The sequence below is a fragment of the Chaetodon trifascialis genome, chromosome 5 (assembly GCF_039877785.1).
Source record: "Chaetodon trifascialis isolate fChaTrf1 chromosome 5, fChaTrf1.hap1, whole genome shotgun sequence".
In the NCBI taxonomy this organism is placed as follows: domain Eukaryota; kingdom Metazoa; phylum Chordata; class Actinopteri; order Chaetodontiformes; family Chaetodontidae; genus Chaetodon; species Chaetodon trifascialis.
Window position 1 is genome coordinate 11147413 of NC_092060.1, and position 20524 is coordinate 11167936.

A 20524-nucleotide genomic window follows, 5' to 3' on the forward strand; every position below is an offset into this window, starting at 1 on the left:
GGTGCAGCACTAATATTGGTGACAGAGCAGGAGGAAAGAGCAGTGTGCTGCCTAGGCCTCTCAGTGTTGAGGCTGTTTGGGATATTTCTTAGAATTTACCACACAATATCCACTTATGTAGTCTATAAATAAAGCAGCCCTCTCTCTCTGCTAAGTTCTGAAGACGCTGCTTGCTGAGATCATTTAGAGTCTCAGACAGAGCGACGGGGGCGGCAGTTGGCTGCTGCCCTTGGGGGTCATATACACTGAAAGACACAATTTGTCTGCTTCTGAGAGTGCCTGTGAGTGCATGAATGCTTAAAATTGTGTGGTATTAACAACAACTGCATGCGCATGCACACCGGCGCACGCGCTGCAACCCCCAACGGGACCTCCTCACCCAGCTGATGCAACTGAACTGTAATTGACTGCAACACAAAAGGTTATGTGAGTTGCTTGCAGTTCCTACCTGCAAAATAGTGTCTAGAGTAGAGAAAACAGCAACTCACTCAATCACACAGCAGATATGGTTTTCCTTATTGGCACTGAAATATTGAGACAGCCCGACGCAGATGTAGCCGTGCGTGCGTGTGTGCATGCATGCATGTGTGTGATGGGCTAAATGAAAAGAGATGTGAATCTGAGTGACGTCCTCCTTTCTGAATCCTCATTTCCTCTTCAGATATCTCTACTGTGACCCCCCCCCACCTCCCCACGCACGCACGCACGCACACACGCACACACACACACACACACACACACACACACACACACACACACACACACACACACACACACACACACACACATCCCCTTCTCTTCTCCACATCAACCCACTCTGCCTCGTCTCATCCCTTCCTACCTCAGTCCTTTCCCTCTCATCGATCTGTATTAGAAACAGGATATGAGGGACTATGCTATCTTATCACAGATCAGAGAGTGAGAGAATGAGTGAGGACGAAAGACGAAGAAAGAGTACGTTCTGGGGGCCAAGAGAGGGAGAGAGTGAAAGAAAACGAGAGACAGAGAGAGGAGAGAGCAGCAATTTCTTTCACTTTGCCTTCATTCATCTCCTGTTTCGAACACAGGACTGGTAAAGCTCCATGAGCCTAATTGGACTAACGACTGGGCCCAGATAAGACCTGCGCTAATGAATAAATGAATGAGGAAATAAATGAATGAAATGAGGCCGTGCACGCTAATGCTGGCAACATGAACACTCAGCAATGACGTCAGTGAGCCTGCAAGTTCTGTTCAAAGCAAAGGATATTTCCTCCAGAGCACGTACAGAAACTCCAGGTATACGAGCAGAAAGTCAAAGGATGAACATTGACTGGACCGCCGCGTACTGTCTGAACAAGTGTGCACCCTGCTCTGGATCACCTGACCAGTGCAGATGACCCATTTATCCCTCTGGTGCAGATGGTGTAGCACCTTGTGCCTGGGCCTGGCCATGCCCTGCCCTTTTCCTGGACTGGCATCGTGTGGTAAGATCCTAACCTTTATCAGTACGACAGGCCCTGCTGCTATAGACACACGCTCCACGTCTGATCCTTATGCCCAGGTTCCTGCATTCACCATATGCCCAACTGTGCCTTCACCTCAGCACACATGCAAGCACACACACACACACACACACAGCAAATGTATATGGACACACACACACACACACACACTGGCATGAGCGACACATCCTGACCTCTAGCTGTTCCACCTTGGATCGGCAGAAGGGAAGTCACATGCAGAGTGAGAGGGGACTTTGGGGTCAAGGAGCTGGGTTTGGAAAGCAGCCACACTGTGAGACCTGCAGGGCTGACACAGCTCAAGCAGGCAGTCCACATACGCTCACTATTTTTGTTTCATTTTTAAGGGGAAAATCTGTGAATTTACCTGTTTTGACTACGAAAATAAAGAGGGGGTGGGGGGATAATGTTAGGGAGTTAAAGACTTTGATAGGGAACTTGCATCTTCTTCCTGTTTCTCTCTTCATTTGCTGTTACCAGCAATGCTTCCTGAACTCTGAGTCAGGGCCCCTCAAGGTGCTGCATGATAAAGCTGAGGATGATTGATCAGATAGAAAGAGAGAGAGAGAGAGAGAGAGAGAGAGAGAGAGAGAGAGAACATGTCGACTACAAATGCGTGTGACTTCTGATTTTTGTTAAATCTTAGTTTTACATCTCAGGGTCTCATAGACAGTCTCAGTCATTGACACGTGACCTGAGATAATGGGTCACTAGACATTGATTATATTCAAATGAAATCTCTTTAACAGAACATTAATCAAACTTTGATACATAATCAGCAACACATTTGTATTATCTGCTCATTTTTCTGTTAAAATCTACTTCCTGAAGCATACAAGTGGTTCCAAAACTAGCAGTTAAGATGCCCCAAGCAGTCCCAAAGAGGTCCTACAGGTTGCAAGATGATTAAAAAGATGGTAAAAAAAAAAAAAAAAAGAGCAAAAAATGATTCACATGATAACATATTTTTGTCAAAATTTTGCTTTTTTCACTGTGAAGTGTGGAATCCTTTCAATGCTTCAAGGTTTTTTTTTTTTCTTTTGCATAAAAACGATTCCCATCCAAGATGGGAACATGACACTTTGGTTGAATGCACTCAGGAACTACTCTGCTTCACAAGCAAAATAGGTTAGGAACCACTTGTATTAAGCTGTGAGTGTTGCATCGTGTACAGTGATGATCAGTGTCTTTTTGCGGCAGGAAACGTTTAATCAGGAGGCATGATGACAATTTAGTTGCATCTAGTGGTGAGGTTGCAGACTGAAACCGACTGATCATCCCTCACCTCACCCTCCCTGATTAGTGCCTGCTAAAAACACGAGAGGACCTCCGTCTAGAGCCAGTGTTTGGTTTGTATCCTCTGGACTACTGTAGAAACATGGCGCTGCAAAATGGCGGTCTCTGTGGAAGAGGACCCGCTGGCTGTGCATGTGCAAAGAGCTCATTCTAATGTAATGAAAACACAAAAAATCAGGTGATTATACAGTAATGAAAACATAATTATGAATATTATACTCAATTTCTATCAATAGAGCTCCCTAAATCCTACACACTGGACTTTTAAAAAAATCATTGTGATGTGTTGATTGTCTCAGGTGTTTTGAAAGATGACTTCCCGTTTGATTGATTGCTTCAGCCTGTGGCTTCACTATAAAGATGTGTCGCCTCACATTTGATGCCTAACAAAAGCCCATCACTGAAAAGCTCTATCTCTAATAAACTCTGTGCTGACAATGTGCAGGAATTCAATCTTTTCTTTCATAATACTTCATTTTCCTGTGCACCTGTCTACCACGTGTGGACCGGAGAATGCTCAGCTTTCACCAGCCTTTCAGTGATTACTTTGGCACTGCATCATCTCCCTACATTCTGATTAATGGCAAAAATGTGCAAAGCTTTGAAGGAAATGCAAACCGCTTTGATTATAATAATACCTATAATATTGTAGCAGAGGTATATATCATTGGACAGTAAAAATAATTAATGTGTTGTTATGTAAGGGAGCAGCGATATGAATGCACTGAAGTGAGACACTTATAACCGGGAAGAATGGGCAGTAAGCGATTGTGATCAGTCTGGAACAGCGAGACAGCGATGATGGATGGAAAGTGGCCGGCTTAGAGGCATGAAGGTCACACTCGATGACAGTGTGTGTCTGTGTGTGTGTGTGTGTGTGTGTGTGTGGTGGGGTCTGTTTAATCAACAGACACTCGAGCTGAGAGTACAACTAAAAATAAATTTTGTGTGTGTGTGTGTGTGTGTGTGTGTGTGTGTGTGTGTGTGTGTGTGCGTGCGTGTGCGCTCTCATTCATCAGAGGTGACAATACCATGTGGAGTATGCTACTGCGCCCGACAAATTCAGCCATCACACACACGCACACATTCGCTCGAAACACCCCTGCAAAGGTGACACAAGCGCCCGCTAGCAAGTTTACTCATTGCAGTCAAGGGCACATCTGTGTCTGTGTGGGTGTGACTATGCATGTATGTGTGTGTGAAAGCAGTCCACCTGGACACAACTAGTCTGACATGTCCTCGATCTTTCATCTCGGTATCAAACCAGCCTATCCCTTCCTTACGAACCACAATGCATCTCTTTCTCTGTCTGTTTTTTTTTGTCTCCGTGCATGTCCTGTGAGGCTTACATCCTTCTGGTTTTATGCTATCTAACTTCTCTTGTCATCATCCTCCCCGTTTTTGTCCTCCACAGCCTCTCTCTGTCCTCTCCTCTCCTCTCTCTGTCACACTCCCTCTGTTCTCTGCTCGCTGTGATCAATTAGGAGACATTAGTCCCACAGATATTCCAGGTGACAGAACCTCAGGAGGCCACGCTCTCCTTCATCTCTCCTCCTTCTGCCTTCCCTCAGTTTCTCCTCTCCACACCTGGCTGTCTTGTCACTCCTGCTCCTCCTCCCCATCAGCTCCCCTTCTTTTCTCAAGAAGTGCAAACAACAGACCTCATGCCTCTCCTGCGCCCCCGCTTCTCTCCCGTTTATGTTCTGGCTACATGATGACAGTGACGCATCTCCTTTCGTCCCCTCTGCCCTCTCCATTCCAACTCTATTCCATCCACTTTTTTTCCTCTTCCCTTCGCCTTCCTCTATCTCGCTCTCTCCAGGTTGCCGTTCACAGTGACGGACCTGTCTTCTCTCCTGTATGTCAACCGTTCACCTGTATCCTAGCAACCACCTCTCCTTTGGCTCTGAAGCTCCATGCGGAGCAAGCAAACAAGACGCCGGGGGAATGAAGAACAAGCACTCTCGTTTATCCTCCTCCCTCTATCCGTTCAGTCATTCCTTCACATGTAAAGAGGAGGCCATACTCTGCTGAAGTCTGGAGCTCAACGCTTTAACTAAAAACATGACTGTCTGTCCCCACATATAAATCAACTCTCTATAACTCAGACAAACACACATTCACGTACAGAGATGTACAGACGCACAGCAGCACGTGACTTCTTCCACGTCGTGTGTCTATGTGTATGTGCTTATCTCATCCGCATGGCTCCATTCTAACAGTAGGACACAGTGAATAAGCTTCAAAGAGATACCGTCTACCGTCCTCCTGAAGCACGCTGAGCCCTGCCTTTCTAAAAGGTTCTCAGTGTGCATGCATATGTGTGTTTGTGGAAGATTGTCGAGCAGTTTCTGAAGCTAACAAAGAAAAAAAAAATTGTTTGAAGGCTGGCACGCCCTCAGAGCCTCACAATCAGACACGCACAGTGTCGCACATGAATCTCACTGTTTGTTCTCGGGGAAGGAGTACTCACACACATACGCGCACGCAAACGAGCACAAAAAGAAAAACGCTGTTCAGGCACATGTGTCCTGGTGTAATTTATGAGTGGGCTCCTGGGTGGACGCCTCAGAGGGGTCCTCTTCACGCTGCATGGCTCTGGGTGCTCTGCACAATCCCCCCAGTGAGTACTGGGACCTCACCAACACCCACATAACACACAAACAAGGTACTGCAAAATCCCCCTTATGAGCAGTGAACTCTTCCGACTGAAACTCGCTGCACGATTAACGCTACAAAAAGCTAGGTAAACACAAGGGTTTCAGGCTTGGCAGCACTGCTACAGCTCTGTTCAGCAGAGAGAAAACACCAGAGCACAACATTTCCTTACAGCAGCTGAAAAGGGGCACAATTAGCAAAAGTAATAATAACAATAAAGTATCATTTCAGCCTTGTTCAGCTTACTGAATTATAGCCAGCTGCACAGTTAAGTTTGGTGGTAAAGCTCTGATGTTTGGCATCATAAAAGAGACGACTTATTAGCAATTCTTGCTCCCCATTGACTGAACTCCATTCAAGAAATGGAACAATATACAATATATTCACACCATATTGGGAATGCATAATTACCCATCTCTTTTTAGCTATAAATACACCTATAGACAAAGTCATTTCTTAGTATGGCTAACAAGTTAATGCTACCAATTAATTCTGAACGTTGTTGTATCTGACAAGAAGCAGTGATGCAGAGGCAAAAAAATAAGGCAGCAATTATGTTCTCAGATTAGACAAATTTTTGAATTATTTTCCAAATTAATTCCTTATTTAACTTACATCGCCTTATGTTCATTAACAATTATATGTTATGTAATGAAAACAAATATTTGTGTTACTAGAGCCCCAAGTGAGCTCTATGCCGCTCATAAAATAAGATGAATAAACTGAGGTTTTGGTTGTTTCTATGCACCATTACATCCCTGCCCTCAAGTTTCTACGGGGAGGTGTTGTGAACTTTGTGGTGCTTGTGGCCTTCCTTCCTCTCCCCACTGCTGTTTTGTTGCCTCCATATGTGGCTGTCCAGTGCAGTGTGACCGTGCAAAGCTCAGGAGAGGATGGATCTGTCTGTGTGCCCCAGGCGAGTGGCCTTGATCTGCTCCGGAGGACACACACTACTCTCAAGGGCACTCCGAGGGGATGCACAAAAGCACTCACACACACACACACACACACACAGGCAGATGCACGCATGCACGCGCGCGCACACACACAAACATGCACACGTGTGCACACACACACAAACAGTGTGGAGCGCATATGCACTTTGGACACATCCAGGCACATCCACACACACACACACACATACACATACATATATATAAAATGTAAAATTACATTAATAATGTATGTAGAGGCGATAAGAGGGTTGCTCTTTCTGCTGATGCCACTGTTTCCTAAGATCTCCCCATCTGTTGACTCTGGTCTCTGGGGTAAGAGGCCAATCAAGGGCCTAGTGACACATCTGCTTCCTCACACACTAAAAAAACACACACACACTTACTCAAACCCACATAAATTTTCTATTCGTCCTCTTTCCATCGTCTACCTCACACACAGACACACATGCACGCACACACATACACACACCAGTCTGTATTCTCTTGTCCGGTGAATGAGGTCAAGTAGGTAAAAAATTGACGCCCACACACTCTAAGCAATGCTGTCTGACTCCATTCAGATCCCGTAGCCATCAGAATCTCTCGGTAAGTGCTCTCCTCTATCTGCATTTCCTTAAAGTATATCTATCACACGTTGGCTTCAGATCAGAGGAAACCATCTATTTCCCTGGTGGGTCTGTTAAGATTCCTACCTTGACAGATACCTGCTCAATGAAACAGCCCCAGTATGCTGCATGCGGTTTATACATCTTCCTGTGCAGAATGTCTGACTGGCTGTTTACTGATGCCGAGTGGTGGCCAGGCGTCCTGCTGAGTCTGATTTTGACAGTGCAGCATGAGGCTACAGTGACAAAGCTCACGCCTCGAGAATCTGCTTTGTGTTTATAACGGGCCGTTAGCTTGACACTTTTTCCTTGTGGTCTGGGATGAATATAAATAAGAGCAAAGTTCATGTACTGTGGATCAAAACAAAACAGGGCTAAACAACCTGAAATAAAAAAGGTGACTGTGTGTTCATTCACAGGTAGCACTTCCACTTCCATGTGTGTTTGTAACTCCTCATCAAAGAAACGCTCTAATTAAAACAAAATGTGATTAATCCTCCTAATGAATAGCAACTGGTGTGCGTTCACTTACCGATGAAGTAGGACAGTAGGATGGCCAGCAGGGAAGCTGCTGCGATGGCTGTCACCGCGGCACACTTCCAGCTGCAGTACTTGGACGGCTTCTTTAGCTTGAAGGCTGAGCGGGAGAAGGTGTTTCTAGGTAGCAGGCGAGGGGGCGGAGAATACACCGTTCCCGAGGTCAGAGGGTACCCGGGGGAAGAGCTACTGAAGAGAGGGGTGGTCCCTGATGACGTCTTGAACAAGAAGTGCCTGAGGAGAGGAAACACAGGAGTGAAAAGGTCGTTCCACACGCACAGAAAGTTGACTAAGCAAACTTACATGTCATTAGTGGATACCAATGCTGAAATAAGCTGTAAAGGTAAAAAAGTTCTGTTAGCTCTGTGGGTAAACACTGGAGCAGACACACCCATCTGCTGCCCAATCAAATGACAGGGTCACATATGTGCAAGCTTCTGTCCAATTTCTCTTTCCGATGAACCCTTCCCGACACATGGTTTAAACATCCTTGAACTGATTGTGCCTCCAATTCCCGTTCCAGTCCAAGGTGTCTTCAGCCTCCACCTGCTCTGCTGTTTTTTTCGAACCTCTCTTTGTCTCCTTTCACCCCATTTATGATGAGCCTCGTTTCTGATCTCAATGGGAGCAGAGGATCACTGCTGTCCCCCTTTCCTGTCCTCACTGCCCAAGCAGGGTCAGAGCTCAAAGAGAGGATAATAGGAGGATTTGAACCATCATCCTTTGGTCATATTACCCATTATCCTCTGTTATTGTTGCACCTGCTCACCCAACGAATCTCCTCTGCTCCTCTCCCGCTCCTCTTCTTCCCTCTGCCCATGCTATCATTTTTCTTCATCTTGCTGCTACTCCACTCATGGCTTCATTCATTCCTAAAAAGATTTCCCTCTTTCCTTCCTTTCAGGCTTCTTTTCTGATCTGACATCGAAGGCATGTTGATGCCATACGAAGAAAATTAAAGACTGCACTTGGAGAAACTATGCAAGGACAAAGCAAGGAAAAGTTTTGTTACACCTTTGTAACATTTTTTCCAACACACTCATAGTACGCACACGGAGCGAGGAGCTGCCCCTATACAGACACCAGGTGGTACGACAGAAGACAGCCCTCAGGTGAGTGTGACAGATCAGAGGAGGCGAGGTCACACTATTGGCTCAAAGATGACTGAGGAGAGGGAGTTTTTGTCTTCCTGTCTTTGTGGAACTCACTTGTTTGTGTGTATGTGTAGGTGTGCATGCTCTGCTACTTTCTGACCTTGGGAGTGAGGAGATTTCTGCAAAGAGGGGACATTTCGTCCGGTCCTCACTTCTGCACGTCTACAAATACACTGTTTGAAGGCTGCAGTGTATGACACGGAGGGAAAAGCGACAGACCTGCCAAGCATAAGTGTGCCCAAGAGGTGCAGAGACATGCTCCATAAATGACTGTATTTATACTATCTCTGCCATCCATTTTCATAATCACCCTCTTCTACCAATTGTCCCTCTGGCCTCTCTCAAAATCACCACTGAAGCATAACGTGTAAATGATGTGTACATGTCCGCCAAGTAATACATAATTAAACTAAATGCTGAATTTATCTGCCCTTTTGTGTTTTCTTTTCTTTAATCCAGTGATCCAGAAAGTCTCAAATCAAGACCAAGTGATGAATTTCAAGTCCTAAACAAGACAGTATGGAATGAGACACAGCAACATAGTTACTGCTAGCCTAGATAACGCTAATGTTATACATTTCCAATTGTTGTGAACCACATTCTGCCTGTTGCCATAAGTTAATTTTCGACTTGCAAACTTATATATCTGAACATGACAATCTGTTTGCTGGTAAGTGCTGTCCGCCTTTTACAACCTGTCTGCACAACATGATATGCTGCTGTTGGACTGATTCAAAGTATACCCGTTGTAGGGAAACTGAGGAGTCAACTTGCTGTACACTTTCTTATCGCAGAATTTTTACACTTTGGGCTTTGGGAGGATATCAATCCAAATAAAAAAGCTGAAGTTCAAGTGGAGTTAAGGGTCTTTTCTTTGTCAAGTGGAGTCAAGTGGAGTCTGAAGTCACTGGAGTCATGACTCAAATCTGCCCCGGGTCAGAGATGTGACTCACCTCAAGCACGAAGTCAGATTGAGTCCTCAGAAATGAAGTACAGTAATACGAAAGTGTGTGTATGTGCACAAATGTGTGTCAGTGCTCCGTTAGTCCACTGAAGCTCAATGTCTCTTTTATTCACGCTAGGCTAGTAGGACAAGTAATAACCCACTGCTGTAGCTGGATCTGATTATTGCTATTTAAAATAGTGCTTAAGTGCACTCTGCTGCGTGGTCTCCTATCCTTTTGATGACTTTAATAACCGCTCTTTCATAACAGCACGTCTGTACATGTGTCTGCTCGTCTAAAAACAGTTGGTGCAAACAGGTGATGTGCTCAGAGCATGATTTGGTTTGGGAGCACCGTTGCACTTTCTATCAATTATTCAGCCAATCTATACTCTGTTTCCTGCTCTCTCATCGTCTCATGCCACTGATTGTTGGATTGGTATCCTGCGGGATACGTCTTCTCTTTTTCCTCCGACTCTTCTCTCTTCCCTCCTCCCTCTTTACCTGTCAGGTACGCCGCATGACACCAAGGAAAACAGGGGAAAGGGAAGAAAGGGGAAAAAAAACCCTCTAGACAGATAGAGGCTGAAAGAGCGCGAGGAGATGGCACGCAAAGAAATATGAGGTTATTGTCTAAAAATACCAGCCTCTCAGTGTCACAGCCATCAATTTTAATGTGCGTGCATGAAATGCAAGAATGCGCATTGCATGCATGTGTATACACACAAACACACACACTCAAGGTCAACCAGCATGTGTCTTTGCCTCAACTCATTTTCACAGTCGTTGAGGCACTCTGTGATGGCAAGGCCAGGGGTAATTAATCACAATGCCCCTAATATGTGTGTGAATACAAGGTGAGGGTGAGTGGGTGAATTACTTGTATTCCATGTGACACAATGTATACAATTTAATGTCCTGGCATGTATTTGAATGTGGGCACTGAATTAATTTCATTCCCTGGCTTTGTTGTTTGTGTGCAGAAGCTCCACTGTGAGCTTGGTGTGGGATGGGAATATGTCTATGGGCCATACTAATTACGAGTAGGAATGGAAAGTGTCTAATGTGCTCTGGGGAGGTAATTGACATTGATTTATGTTGTGGAGGACTATGGAGGGGTTCTATCATAGCAGGCAGCCGGCAATCACAACTCTGTATCATTAGGCTGGGGTGTGCGTTTGCTCATATGTGTGTCTGTGTACTTGTGTGAGAATATTGTGGGATTTTTGTCAGTGGTCCAGCATGGAAACGTCACACATAATTAGAGAGAGCTGACAGAGACAACCCCCTTCTTCTCCTGGGCTGCCAGTTGCAGCAACACCCCCACCGCCCACACCCCCCCCACCCCTCCCCAGGTCTAACCATTGCTTTCTCGCTGTCATGCACGCCGTCTTACACATGCAACACACACATACATGCAGAGAAAGCACGCACTAGCTCACACAGTGACACACATTTGCAGAGAGTCAGACATAGGTGCCCACCCACATGCTAACAATATAGAATTACACAGGTTTTCTTTCATCGCCCCATAAGTGCTACTAAACATTTCATTTGCATCCTCGAAGAGCAAGAGCTGACATAAGAGAAGGATGGCGGATGGAGAGGGAGGCTATGGATTGGAAGACAGACAGAAAGAGGAGGGGAGGATGTGTTTTCACTTCATTCCAACCCTGTTCCCCATTGAGAGAAAAGAGGACCTGGACAATTAACCACAGAACAGAGAGCATGCTGGGTAATTAGCAAGAAGTCAAAGCTCGCATTCCCCTTGAGCTACTGAACACACGAGCGTTCACGAGCACACGTGCACACACTCTTCCTTTTCTCAGCTCTCACAAACATGTGGTTGCTTAGGATAACACTCGGAGAATCATCATCAGAGGCAGAGAACAATTAACGGAGGTCGACTCGGCATGGGGGTGACTGAAAAACGGTGAGATCTGAGAGTGAAACAAAGGGCTCGGGGAGTGGAGGATGTTCAAGGATGGTGTCATGAGAATTGTTCCCTGCTACAATTGTAGGAAACAGCATACGGCAGAGGGATGCGGTATAATGGGCGTTCATTTGCTGAGTGTTGCTTTGAAGGACGTAACGAAATTCTAAAGCTGAGTGATAAAAAGCAAAAACATGCAAAGCCTCAAGTCTTACATTCAGCTATGCAGACAGCAACATTTCCTTTACATCAAAGGAACGGTTCACGCACGTGACACATCCATATTTGTGGCGGTGAGTGGAAAAAAACTTTTGCATGTAATTTAGTTGATACTTATATTTGCTCCAGGTTTTCCAACAGTATCTTTTAGTGAATGCACCCCATCTCGCCTGAGATAAAGAAACACCTCTGCTAATGTCAGAGGAATTTATTTTTATGAAATATAATATCAGACTAATTAAGTTTCAGGGAAAATGAGTAATGACAGTTCATCACACAGCAAAGGTCACATATTTAATGAGTGAGGCGACTGTTTACACCATCATCAAGTAGATGAGATATGTCAGGATCTGATCTGATTAAACTCAGCCAGTGACGGATCGATTGATCACATTGTATGCTTGCTTCGCAGTAATTAATGAGAGCAGCCTGTTGCGACGTCTGCTGAAGTTGGTTTGATAACAGTCAGGCGGACGCAGGTTTTATCCTAGTAGGATGTGAATCGAGTTGAAGTTGGTTTAATGTGCATACGGCTGTGATAGGACAGGAGGTGAGGTGGAGGAAAGGATGTGTGGCGCGATGACGCAGAGACTCAAACTTATTAATTATTTATTTTTTCAACCCACTCTAGTATGACTTCATCAAATGGGGTCAGTATTGAGGAGGTTGTTACATTCTCAAAGGAAAAATATGAATAACTCCTGTGTTAACCTCCCAGAATGACATTCACTTGAGACAACAATCTTACCACAAGGTCACTTTAGCAGCTGTACTGGAGCTTTTGATCACGTCGCAGCCGTCATGGAATTAGATGGTCACATTTCCATATTTTCTGAGCACCTTAAGGACGAGCCATTAATCCAACATAAAGAGGAAGTCCTTTTAGTGCTCAACTCCTGGAACTAGTGAGATTGTTTTCTCAACTGCTGAACAAAAAGTGTGCCTCTCAGACATGAAACGCTCCTATCTGCACGGCTGACAGCATTTACTCTATTGATATCATATACGATATGAATGTGTGCACAGCTCAAATTGTTTTTGTGTTTCACTACACTTTAAATGAATTCTTGAAACAACTGCCTCTGCATAAAAATACTGGTCCCTATATTTACAGCATATACTGTTTGAATGCAAGATATGTGATTAATAAACCTCGAATGATATCATGTATTTCTCAAATGCATAATAGAGTAGTGATTACAGGGCTGGGCATAAACCTTTTTCAGTGGCTGACTCCTTCTTCTCCTCCTCTACCCCCTGTGGTTCCCACAGGTAGCATCTCTGAATCTGTCCCCACAGTAATGCATTTGAAAGTAACCTATAACACCCCCCTCCACACCAGTCCACCCTCCGCTGCTCCTTCCAGATAAATTGAGATGCTGCAGCCCTCTACAGTGATCTTATTTCTCCCTGAGAGCTGTGGCACACAGCAGAGTGAGCAGGGGGGATGCAGGGGAATGTCCTGAGATCACAGAGAAAGATTGAAACTGGCATCAGCTAGCCAAGAGGCTCCAAGGGACCAACTGGAAATCAGGTGCTTTCTTGCTAAATGCTGCAACACATGTACACACTCGCATGCACAGAGAAATGCATTCACACACACACACACACACACACACACACACACACACACACACACACACACACACACACACACACACACACACACACACACACACACACACGCACACACACTAGATGGCAGGTGACACCAGCCATCTATAGTCATTTATCTCACACTGGTAAATGTATCCATGTTCTATGGGCCCCAATCTCCATTCTCTGCCTTTCTATCTTCTCTCATACACACTCCCCAAAACAATCTCCTTCAATCACCACCTCCTTCCATTTCTCTCCCTTTTTATCCCTCCCTCCTCGACCGTAAACCATTCCTTTCCATTTCCCCTTCTCTCACTCTGCCAACTTATATTTCTCTGCTATCACCCCACCCCTCCCTCCCTGACTCTTTCTATCTCTCTCTTTCTCTGCCAGTCATTCAAGCCCTCGGGTGTTCTTAGGTGATCAATCTTCATCCCCTCAGCGCTGTCACGCTATCGGGTCAAGCCAAAACACACACACATGCACACACACACATTTGCTATAACGAGTGAGCAACAAATGCCAAGATTTACATATGATTACAGTGGGGTGCAGTCGCAGTCAAAGAAAACACACATGCTTGGATGCAGACATACCCACAAACGCACACGATCACACGCTCCCTCCCTCGCATGTGCACGTGTGCTCATCATCCCCTGTCTGCTGGTTATAATGAGATGGAGGATGGGATTTGCCAGTGCAGGGATGGTGTGAGTCTCTGGCTGTGCCCGGCTGGCTCTGACCCAGTCGCAAGCTCCAGCAGCTCCAGCCAGCCCACCCACCCTCCGCCATCGCCAGGCCCAGAGAGGAGGGCCCAATCTGGGCTGGAGGGTGGAGCTGGAAACTCAGCTCTGGGCTCCATTCACTGTGACAGGCTCTGAGCCATGCCCAACCCCACCACCTGAACATGACCAAATACTGGCACCGCAGAGGGCTCAACAGCATGTGTGTGTGCGTGTGTGTGTTGCTTCATTTAAATCTGTAAAGATGGCGCTGAGAACACTGCCTGTGAAAAGAGGACTTTTTAACTTTATTTTTGTAACCCAAACCTCGCCAAAGACCACCGCATCATTTACGACAACAAAAATAACAAAAATGCCCTCTCTCCTCAAACTGTTATAGCATACACATCACCATGGCAACACAGGTCTAGATAAACAAACTGCATCTGCAAATAGCTTCTATTTAAAGGCGAGTATTCTGGTTCAACGCCATGCTTCTCCTCAGCCATCAGGCATACCCGTGCGATACATCAGCACAGGTTAAGCATAGACCTGAGATCAGCGGGGCTGAATTAAACATGGCCAGGCCTCATAAATACTGCACAGGGCCGGCACTCTGGGGAGCTTATCCGAGCCCGTCAGAGCTGGAAGCCCCAGCGCCCAGCAGGAGAAACACAACTACAGCTTGCAGAGTAAATGCTCCGAGAGCGAGCGTGCGCATGCTAGCAAGCATGTAGGCGGTGTCCCTCTCACTGCCTGCCTCATGAATAGTAATACCCCGCATGAATGCTCTGTTTGCCTGGTAAGTGTTCTTTGTGTACTGGCGAAAGCGCATGTCTAGGGTGTGTGAAATGGTTTGTATTTGCTGCTCCCTCACTCCAGGTTGCATACATAATAGCTCTGACACATGGCAGCTTTTTGTATGTGTTGCGCTTGGAGATGAGGTAGAGAATGCATTTGAGTAGCACACACTTGAATCAGAGGCCGGGAGCAATTTTCCTTTTGGTTAGGTGGGTCATACTTTATATTGGCTTTGAATGACGGAGGGGAGACTCTTAGCAACACTCATGATAGTCTGTGGTGCTCTGTTTGCACGGTGAACTAAAACATGCAGCTTTCACTTTATAACAAATAATACTACATATGTGCAAAAAAGTACGCTGGTGTCAAATCAGTTGAAATGTTCAACTGTTTTGAATTCAGCTGTTCAAATTTGATGTTTTCTGGTATTTTTTTGCAGGAAGAATGTTAAAACAATTATGTTTGTCGGGCGCTAAGTCTCTAGAATCATAACTAAGAGCCCCGTAACGCCATTATGCATAACAGTAATATTTCTAAATATGAAGTCTGCTAATTCCAGTGGATTCGTCATGATAAGTGGATTTGCTTGCAGAGGCACAGCAAATCTGAGTGGGGTTTGGAGACACTGTGCAGTTCAGCTTTGGTAAACTTCTGACACTCACATTTGTGCATTTGACCAACTGCAAGTCGCAAGTTAGTTTTTAAAAATCTTTATTCATGTTTGGCAAATAATGGTGTTGTGCAAAATATTTTACCCTCGATAAACTCACATTGGTCTGCAACTGACTGTCAGAGCACGCTTAGAATGTGTTTACCAGCTGCAGCTGACAGTGCTTTCATTTGAGCTGTGTCACACCATCCAGTTTATATAACCCTGCTCTATATAACCCTGTATGAGCTGCTTCATAAAAGAGGCATGGTTTGCAGTCAATTGTACAAATACACCACTTGAATAAACTTTTACAATGTTATAAAGGGTTAACTCACAGTTAGTGACAAAGCTAGCTTGTGCTTAGCACGCCAGCAAGCTTGGCAGACTCTACGTTTTACTGTTGAGCTGGCACGTTACCAGTTAGCTTGCCAAAGTAGCTGTGAACTCACCTCAGAAGTAGTTGCTACGTCTCCAAACTTCCAGCACTGCCTATTTTCCAAGGATGTGTGAATAGATGTTGCCTTTTTCTTGTGTGACCAAGTTGTGTTTTTTACTACTTTACACCAGCCTGACAACGATTTGTTCCAAGGTAACGAACAAGATTGCTTTCCTTTCGGTGAATACTGACAAATTCTTGTCAATGAGTAAACAGTTATGTATCAGGGCTACATCGTACTCTTATTCTTTCTCTTGGCATTTCTCTCTGACACCATCACCTTGTGCTCACAGGAATGTTATTGAAGCATTACGGCTCTGATGTTTCATTTCTTACTATTGATTACCTGAGGCTTATTCCATTGCTGCACTTGCTGTCAATGGCTCTGGATATTGGTGTCAGGTAAACATGTCAACTGTAAACACAGAAGATAATAGTATAGGCAACATATTTGTTCTGACCTGGTCTCCAGCGGGACGTTACTGTTGAGGACCCAGCTGTCTTGCAGCTGGACCGACTCAGGGGTGGTCGGCCCGTCTCCAGTGCCCGGAGCAGGGGCGTGAATGGGGTTGCGTCCGCCCCTCAGAGTGTTCCTGTTCAGGCTGTTGGCAGACTGGTGGGATAAGGTGTGGTGGTTGTGCGGAGGGGGCAGTGGAGGCCGTAGCGTGGACTGACTGTGGTGGTTGGCAGCCCCTGCAAGTAGACAAGAACACAGAGGAATTTAAGTGCCACACTTTTTTGTGAAGGAAATCAAAGAGAGTTTCACATTTTCACATTTCATTCCAAATTCAAACATGGGACATGAATACTGTTTGATATTTGGTGTTTATTTCTCAGTATGCCAAAGAAGTAAAACCTTTCCAGCGTGCAAATAACTTAATTAACATTCCATTATGTGCTGCTTTTGTGTCAGCAATCATTTTGACAGAGTACGTGTTGTATTTTCCAAATGGTCGATAACTTCTTTCAGAAGGAAATTCCAGCTAAACAGATACAGGAAATCTGATCATATTTTCACATTTTTCTACGTTTTGACCATCTTTGGCCAATTTGTCTGCTCTTGCTCCTCTTTCACTTTCACGGTTTCTTTCTTCTTTTTTTCTCAATTCAGGGAAAGTGTGTGTGTGTGTGTGTGTAAGCAGTATTAGAGCACTCTGCACAGCGTGTGCCCTCATCTCGCGCTCTCAGACTTGGGGGAACATGTCAGCTAGAATCCAATACCAGCCCTTCCAACACTGAGCTAATGGACTGTTGAGTGAGAGAGCTGAAAAACAAATCCGGATGACTCAGACAAGAACACCCATTCACACATCACCTTTCTATCTCTGTCTCTGTCTGTGTGTGTCTCTCTCCCTCTCTCTCACTGTGAATCAGTGGGGGACTTGAGCCTGTCTCAGACATGTGTGTGTGTCTACGTGTGTGTGTATTCGTACAGAAAAATCAATAACCCAAATACTACACAGCATAGGAGAGCTTGACACAGTTGAATCACTTCTTGTTAATTTGCATACTTTTTGTTCACATATTGACAGGTGCATGTTTTCAATGCACAGCTGATCAGAAAGGAGTCAAAAACCACATGTTTATTAAAAACAAACAAACAAAACACTTCACATGTCCACACCTTTATTACAATGCCGTCTGAAAAGAAACGTTGGAATTATTGCAAAACACATGCCGCCATTGATGTTACATTTGGCTTTGGATTCTGGTTTTATGACACAGTTTGCTTTTCCTTTCATCAGCACTACACACTGCTCTTTCATCATTATTTTAAACATCTAACATCCGTGGAATGCATTATAATCACTGTATTTGTTTGCACATTGCCTTCCGCGTGCTGATCAAAGGACGCAGTAAGCGCACATATGCACACATACGTGTGAGGTGAAAACAACAAAAGCAACTGCTTTGTTAAGCTGCGCGATCACACTTGCCCTCCTCCATTCGTCTCCTCCTGAATTGGATAAGAAAAGAAACGAGCGAGAGGAAGAGAGACGAGTGGACTTGTCCGCTTCTCTGCTTTGATATTTGTCAGTCGAGAAATTCCTAAGAGCAACTTTATGTGCACAAACTAACATAAAGGCAAGACAGAACATAGATGGATGCAGCAACCACCTCGCACAGATAAATCCAGGCATAAAGTCTATTTATAACACTCTGGCTCCTTGCATGCTACCTTTCCCTTCCTTTCTGCTAGGCGAGTGTTTAGAGCAAATAAGGGGCAGCGAGCTTCCTTGCAACTCCAGCTGTAACCGCGACCAGTTTGTAAGGTGACCTGGTTCCTCGCCGCCGCCACTGGGATGCAGGTGTCACCCACGTGGCCCCGAAGAACAGATGCTTGTGAAAGGAGAGAAGTGGGAAGGGGGATGAGAGGAAGATGGAGCGACCTGACCTCTGCCATGCGGGAGAGACACAAAACATCTGTTTGCACATGCAAAGATGCTCCTGGGAGAAACACACACATACATGCATGCGCGCACTCACATATGCAAACATACATGCTGCTACACACCTTCAGGAAAAGCCAGTGTTGCATCATGAATTGATATGTAAGTATGCAGAGTTTCTTGTACTCTTTCTTCCTCCTCCTCCTCTGAAAGTTTCATTTCTTCTCAAGAATTTTTTCAGTCTTTCATCGCACTTTTTATTTGCGTTTTGTTTGTGTCCTTTGACAAGACGTAAAACACTTTGAGATAAACCTTGTTTGTTAGAAGTACTTCAGAAATAAATTTGACTCGACTTGTCTGCAATGCCCCTATAAATGTGAAATAGCTCCTACTACACCCTATCTGCATAAGTACTTTTATCTAAGCATGGCAACTATGCACACAGCACAGAGCCATATACGGGAAAGGAGTAAGCTTGCATGCATACATGCAAACATGAGCACAGTCCGAGTGATGCAAAAATAAAAGTAGGCACTCCTGTGCCTAAAGGACACTGCCCGGCTGTCTGCCATGTTTAAATCTGCCTACAAAAATGCATGCGTTTCGCCTTTGTTCACTTTCCTGCCATAAATATTGAACAGTTTTTTCATTCAAATTCAGATGAATAATAAATGGCATACCTTGTATGGAAGAGGAATACATGTTTTTTTAGCCTTAGTTTTCCATGAACTGCTGTGGCCTGAATTGTGTGTGTGCAATTGTCTTCCAGTGTGTGGGTGTTTCTGTCTTTCTGTGCGCGTGTGTGTGCACTCGTGGCCACACTACACCACTCTGAGGCCGTATTGTTCAACATTCTGGCCTTTATTGTTGCGCAGGAGCCGACTCACACGTGCTGTCGCAGAGACTCACACGTACCACAATTTGTAAAAGAGATTTTAACATTTCCCTTCAGGAACCGATGAAAATGCTATTATCTATCATCTCGCAGCAAATTGTACTACATGTCACTAGATAATGTCAGAAAAATGTAAACGCCGGGAAAAGCTCTGCTGGTTATTCTATTCATTTACTCTCTTTATAGCCTCCTGGGAACGACAGAAATGTCACGTACTATCAGGTTAACTGTACTGAATTGTTACATGACGGGAAATGACTGTTTCTTTTATTCTCCAATTAATCAATATTTGCAGAATGAAGTGAAACATGACTCATTAATAATGTTTATATATATATGCATATATTTATGATCAGACAAATATTGCTTCCTTTCCTCTCCTTCTACCTTTCTCTTTCTTCTTTCTCATGTAGACTTCAATTTCATGAAAAGACTCCTTGGAGCTTCCCAGAGAAAACACAAAGACATAGAGAAACGGGGATCTGCCTCAGTCGCAAGGCCGAGGCATGAGGCTGTTTTCTTAGACATGCACAGAGCTTTTGAAGAAACTGCAGACTGTTTTGGCCGTGGAAACACAAATCTGACTAACCATTGGAACAGAAGCAGTGCGCAGTACCGAGTGGGCTGGAGGTAAATGGGTCCAATAAATTAAGATAGGGGACTTAGTCAGATGAATTGTCCGGCTGCTAAAGTACAACCTGCACGTAGGCTAATAGGAACAACCATTTTACCAGGAACCCTGTCTGATAAAAGACAAAACATGCGGCGACGAAATAGGGCAATTAGGAAGCAGCCAAGCAGATCACATTTTATTCCACTTTATCTTTTCCTCCTTTCTTTCCTCCCTCTTCCACTCACCAGTGTGAGTAAACAGCGATCATGAAAAGATTTTCTCCACATCCCTGTTTTGTTTTCACGGCCACTTTTTGTGGAGAAGCTCCAAGCCCCTCTGACTGCTGCTGAAGCCTGACCCACTTTATTCTGTCCAAGGTCCCCTGCGACTGGGGATGGGGGACTATAGCTCTAAGCTGGTGGGTTTGGCTCGGGCTAAACCCTGGAAGTTTATTATGCTCGCCAATTCAAAGGAGCCTCATTCTGCAGAGGAGCATTAGCCTGTCTGCTAACCTGCCTCCTCTGTAAAGCACACACGCAAACATCAGTGAGAGGCAGGGGCTCGCCACACCATATTAATCTCACAGTGTGTGTGTGTTTATGTGTGTGCGTGC

At 44.9% G+C, this 20524-nt stretch overlaps 1 protein-coding gene across 6 annotated transcripts in view; it reads right to left on the reverse strand.

The window, feature by feature from the left end:
- tenm2a (teneurin transmembrane protein 2a) overlaps positions 1-20524 on the reverse strand; it is a 205346-nt gene that overhangs the window by 38669 nt on the left and 146153 nt on the right. For all 6 annotated transcript variants that reach the window (XM_070962078.1, XM_070962083.1, XM_070962082.1 and 3 more), the window contains 2 exons: positions 16475-16706; positions 7550-7788 (listed from right to left, as the gene is read on the reverse strand). In XM_070962078.1, coding sequence (XP_070818179.1) covers positions 7550-7788; positions 16475-16706 — 471 coding nt within the window. The remainder of the gene's footprint in view (positions 1-7549; positions 7789-16474; positions 16707-20524) is intronic.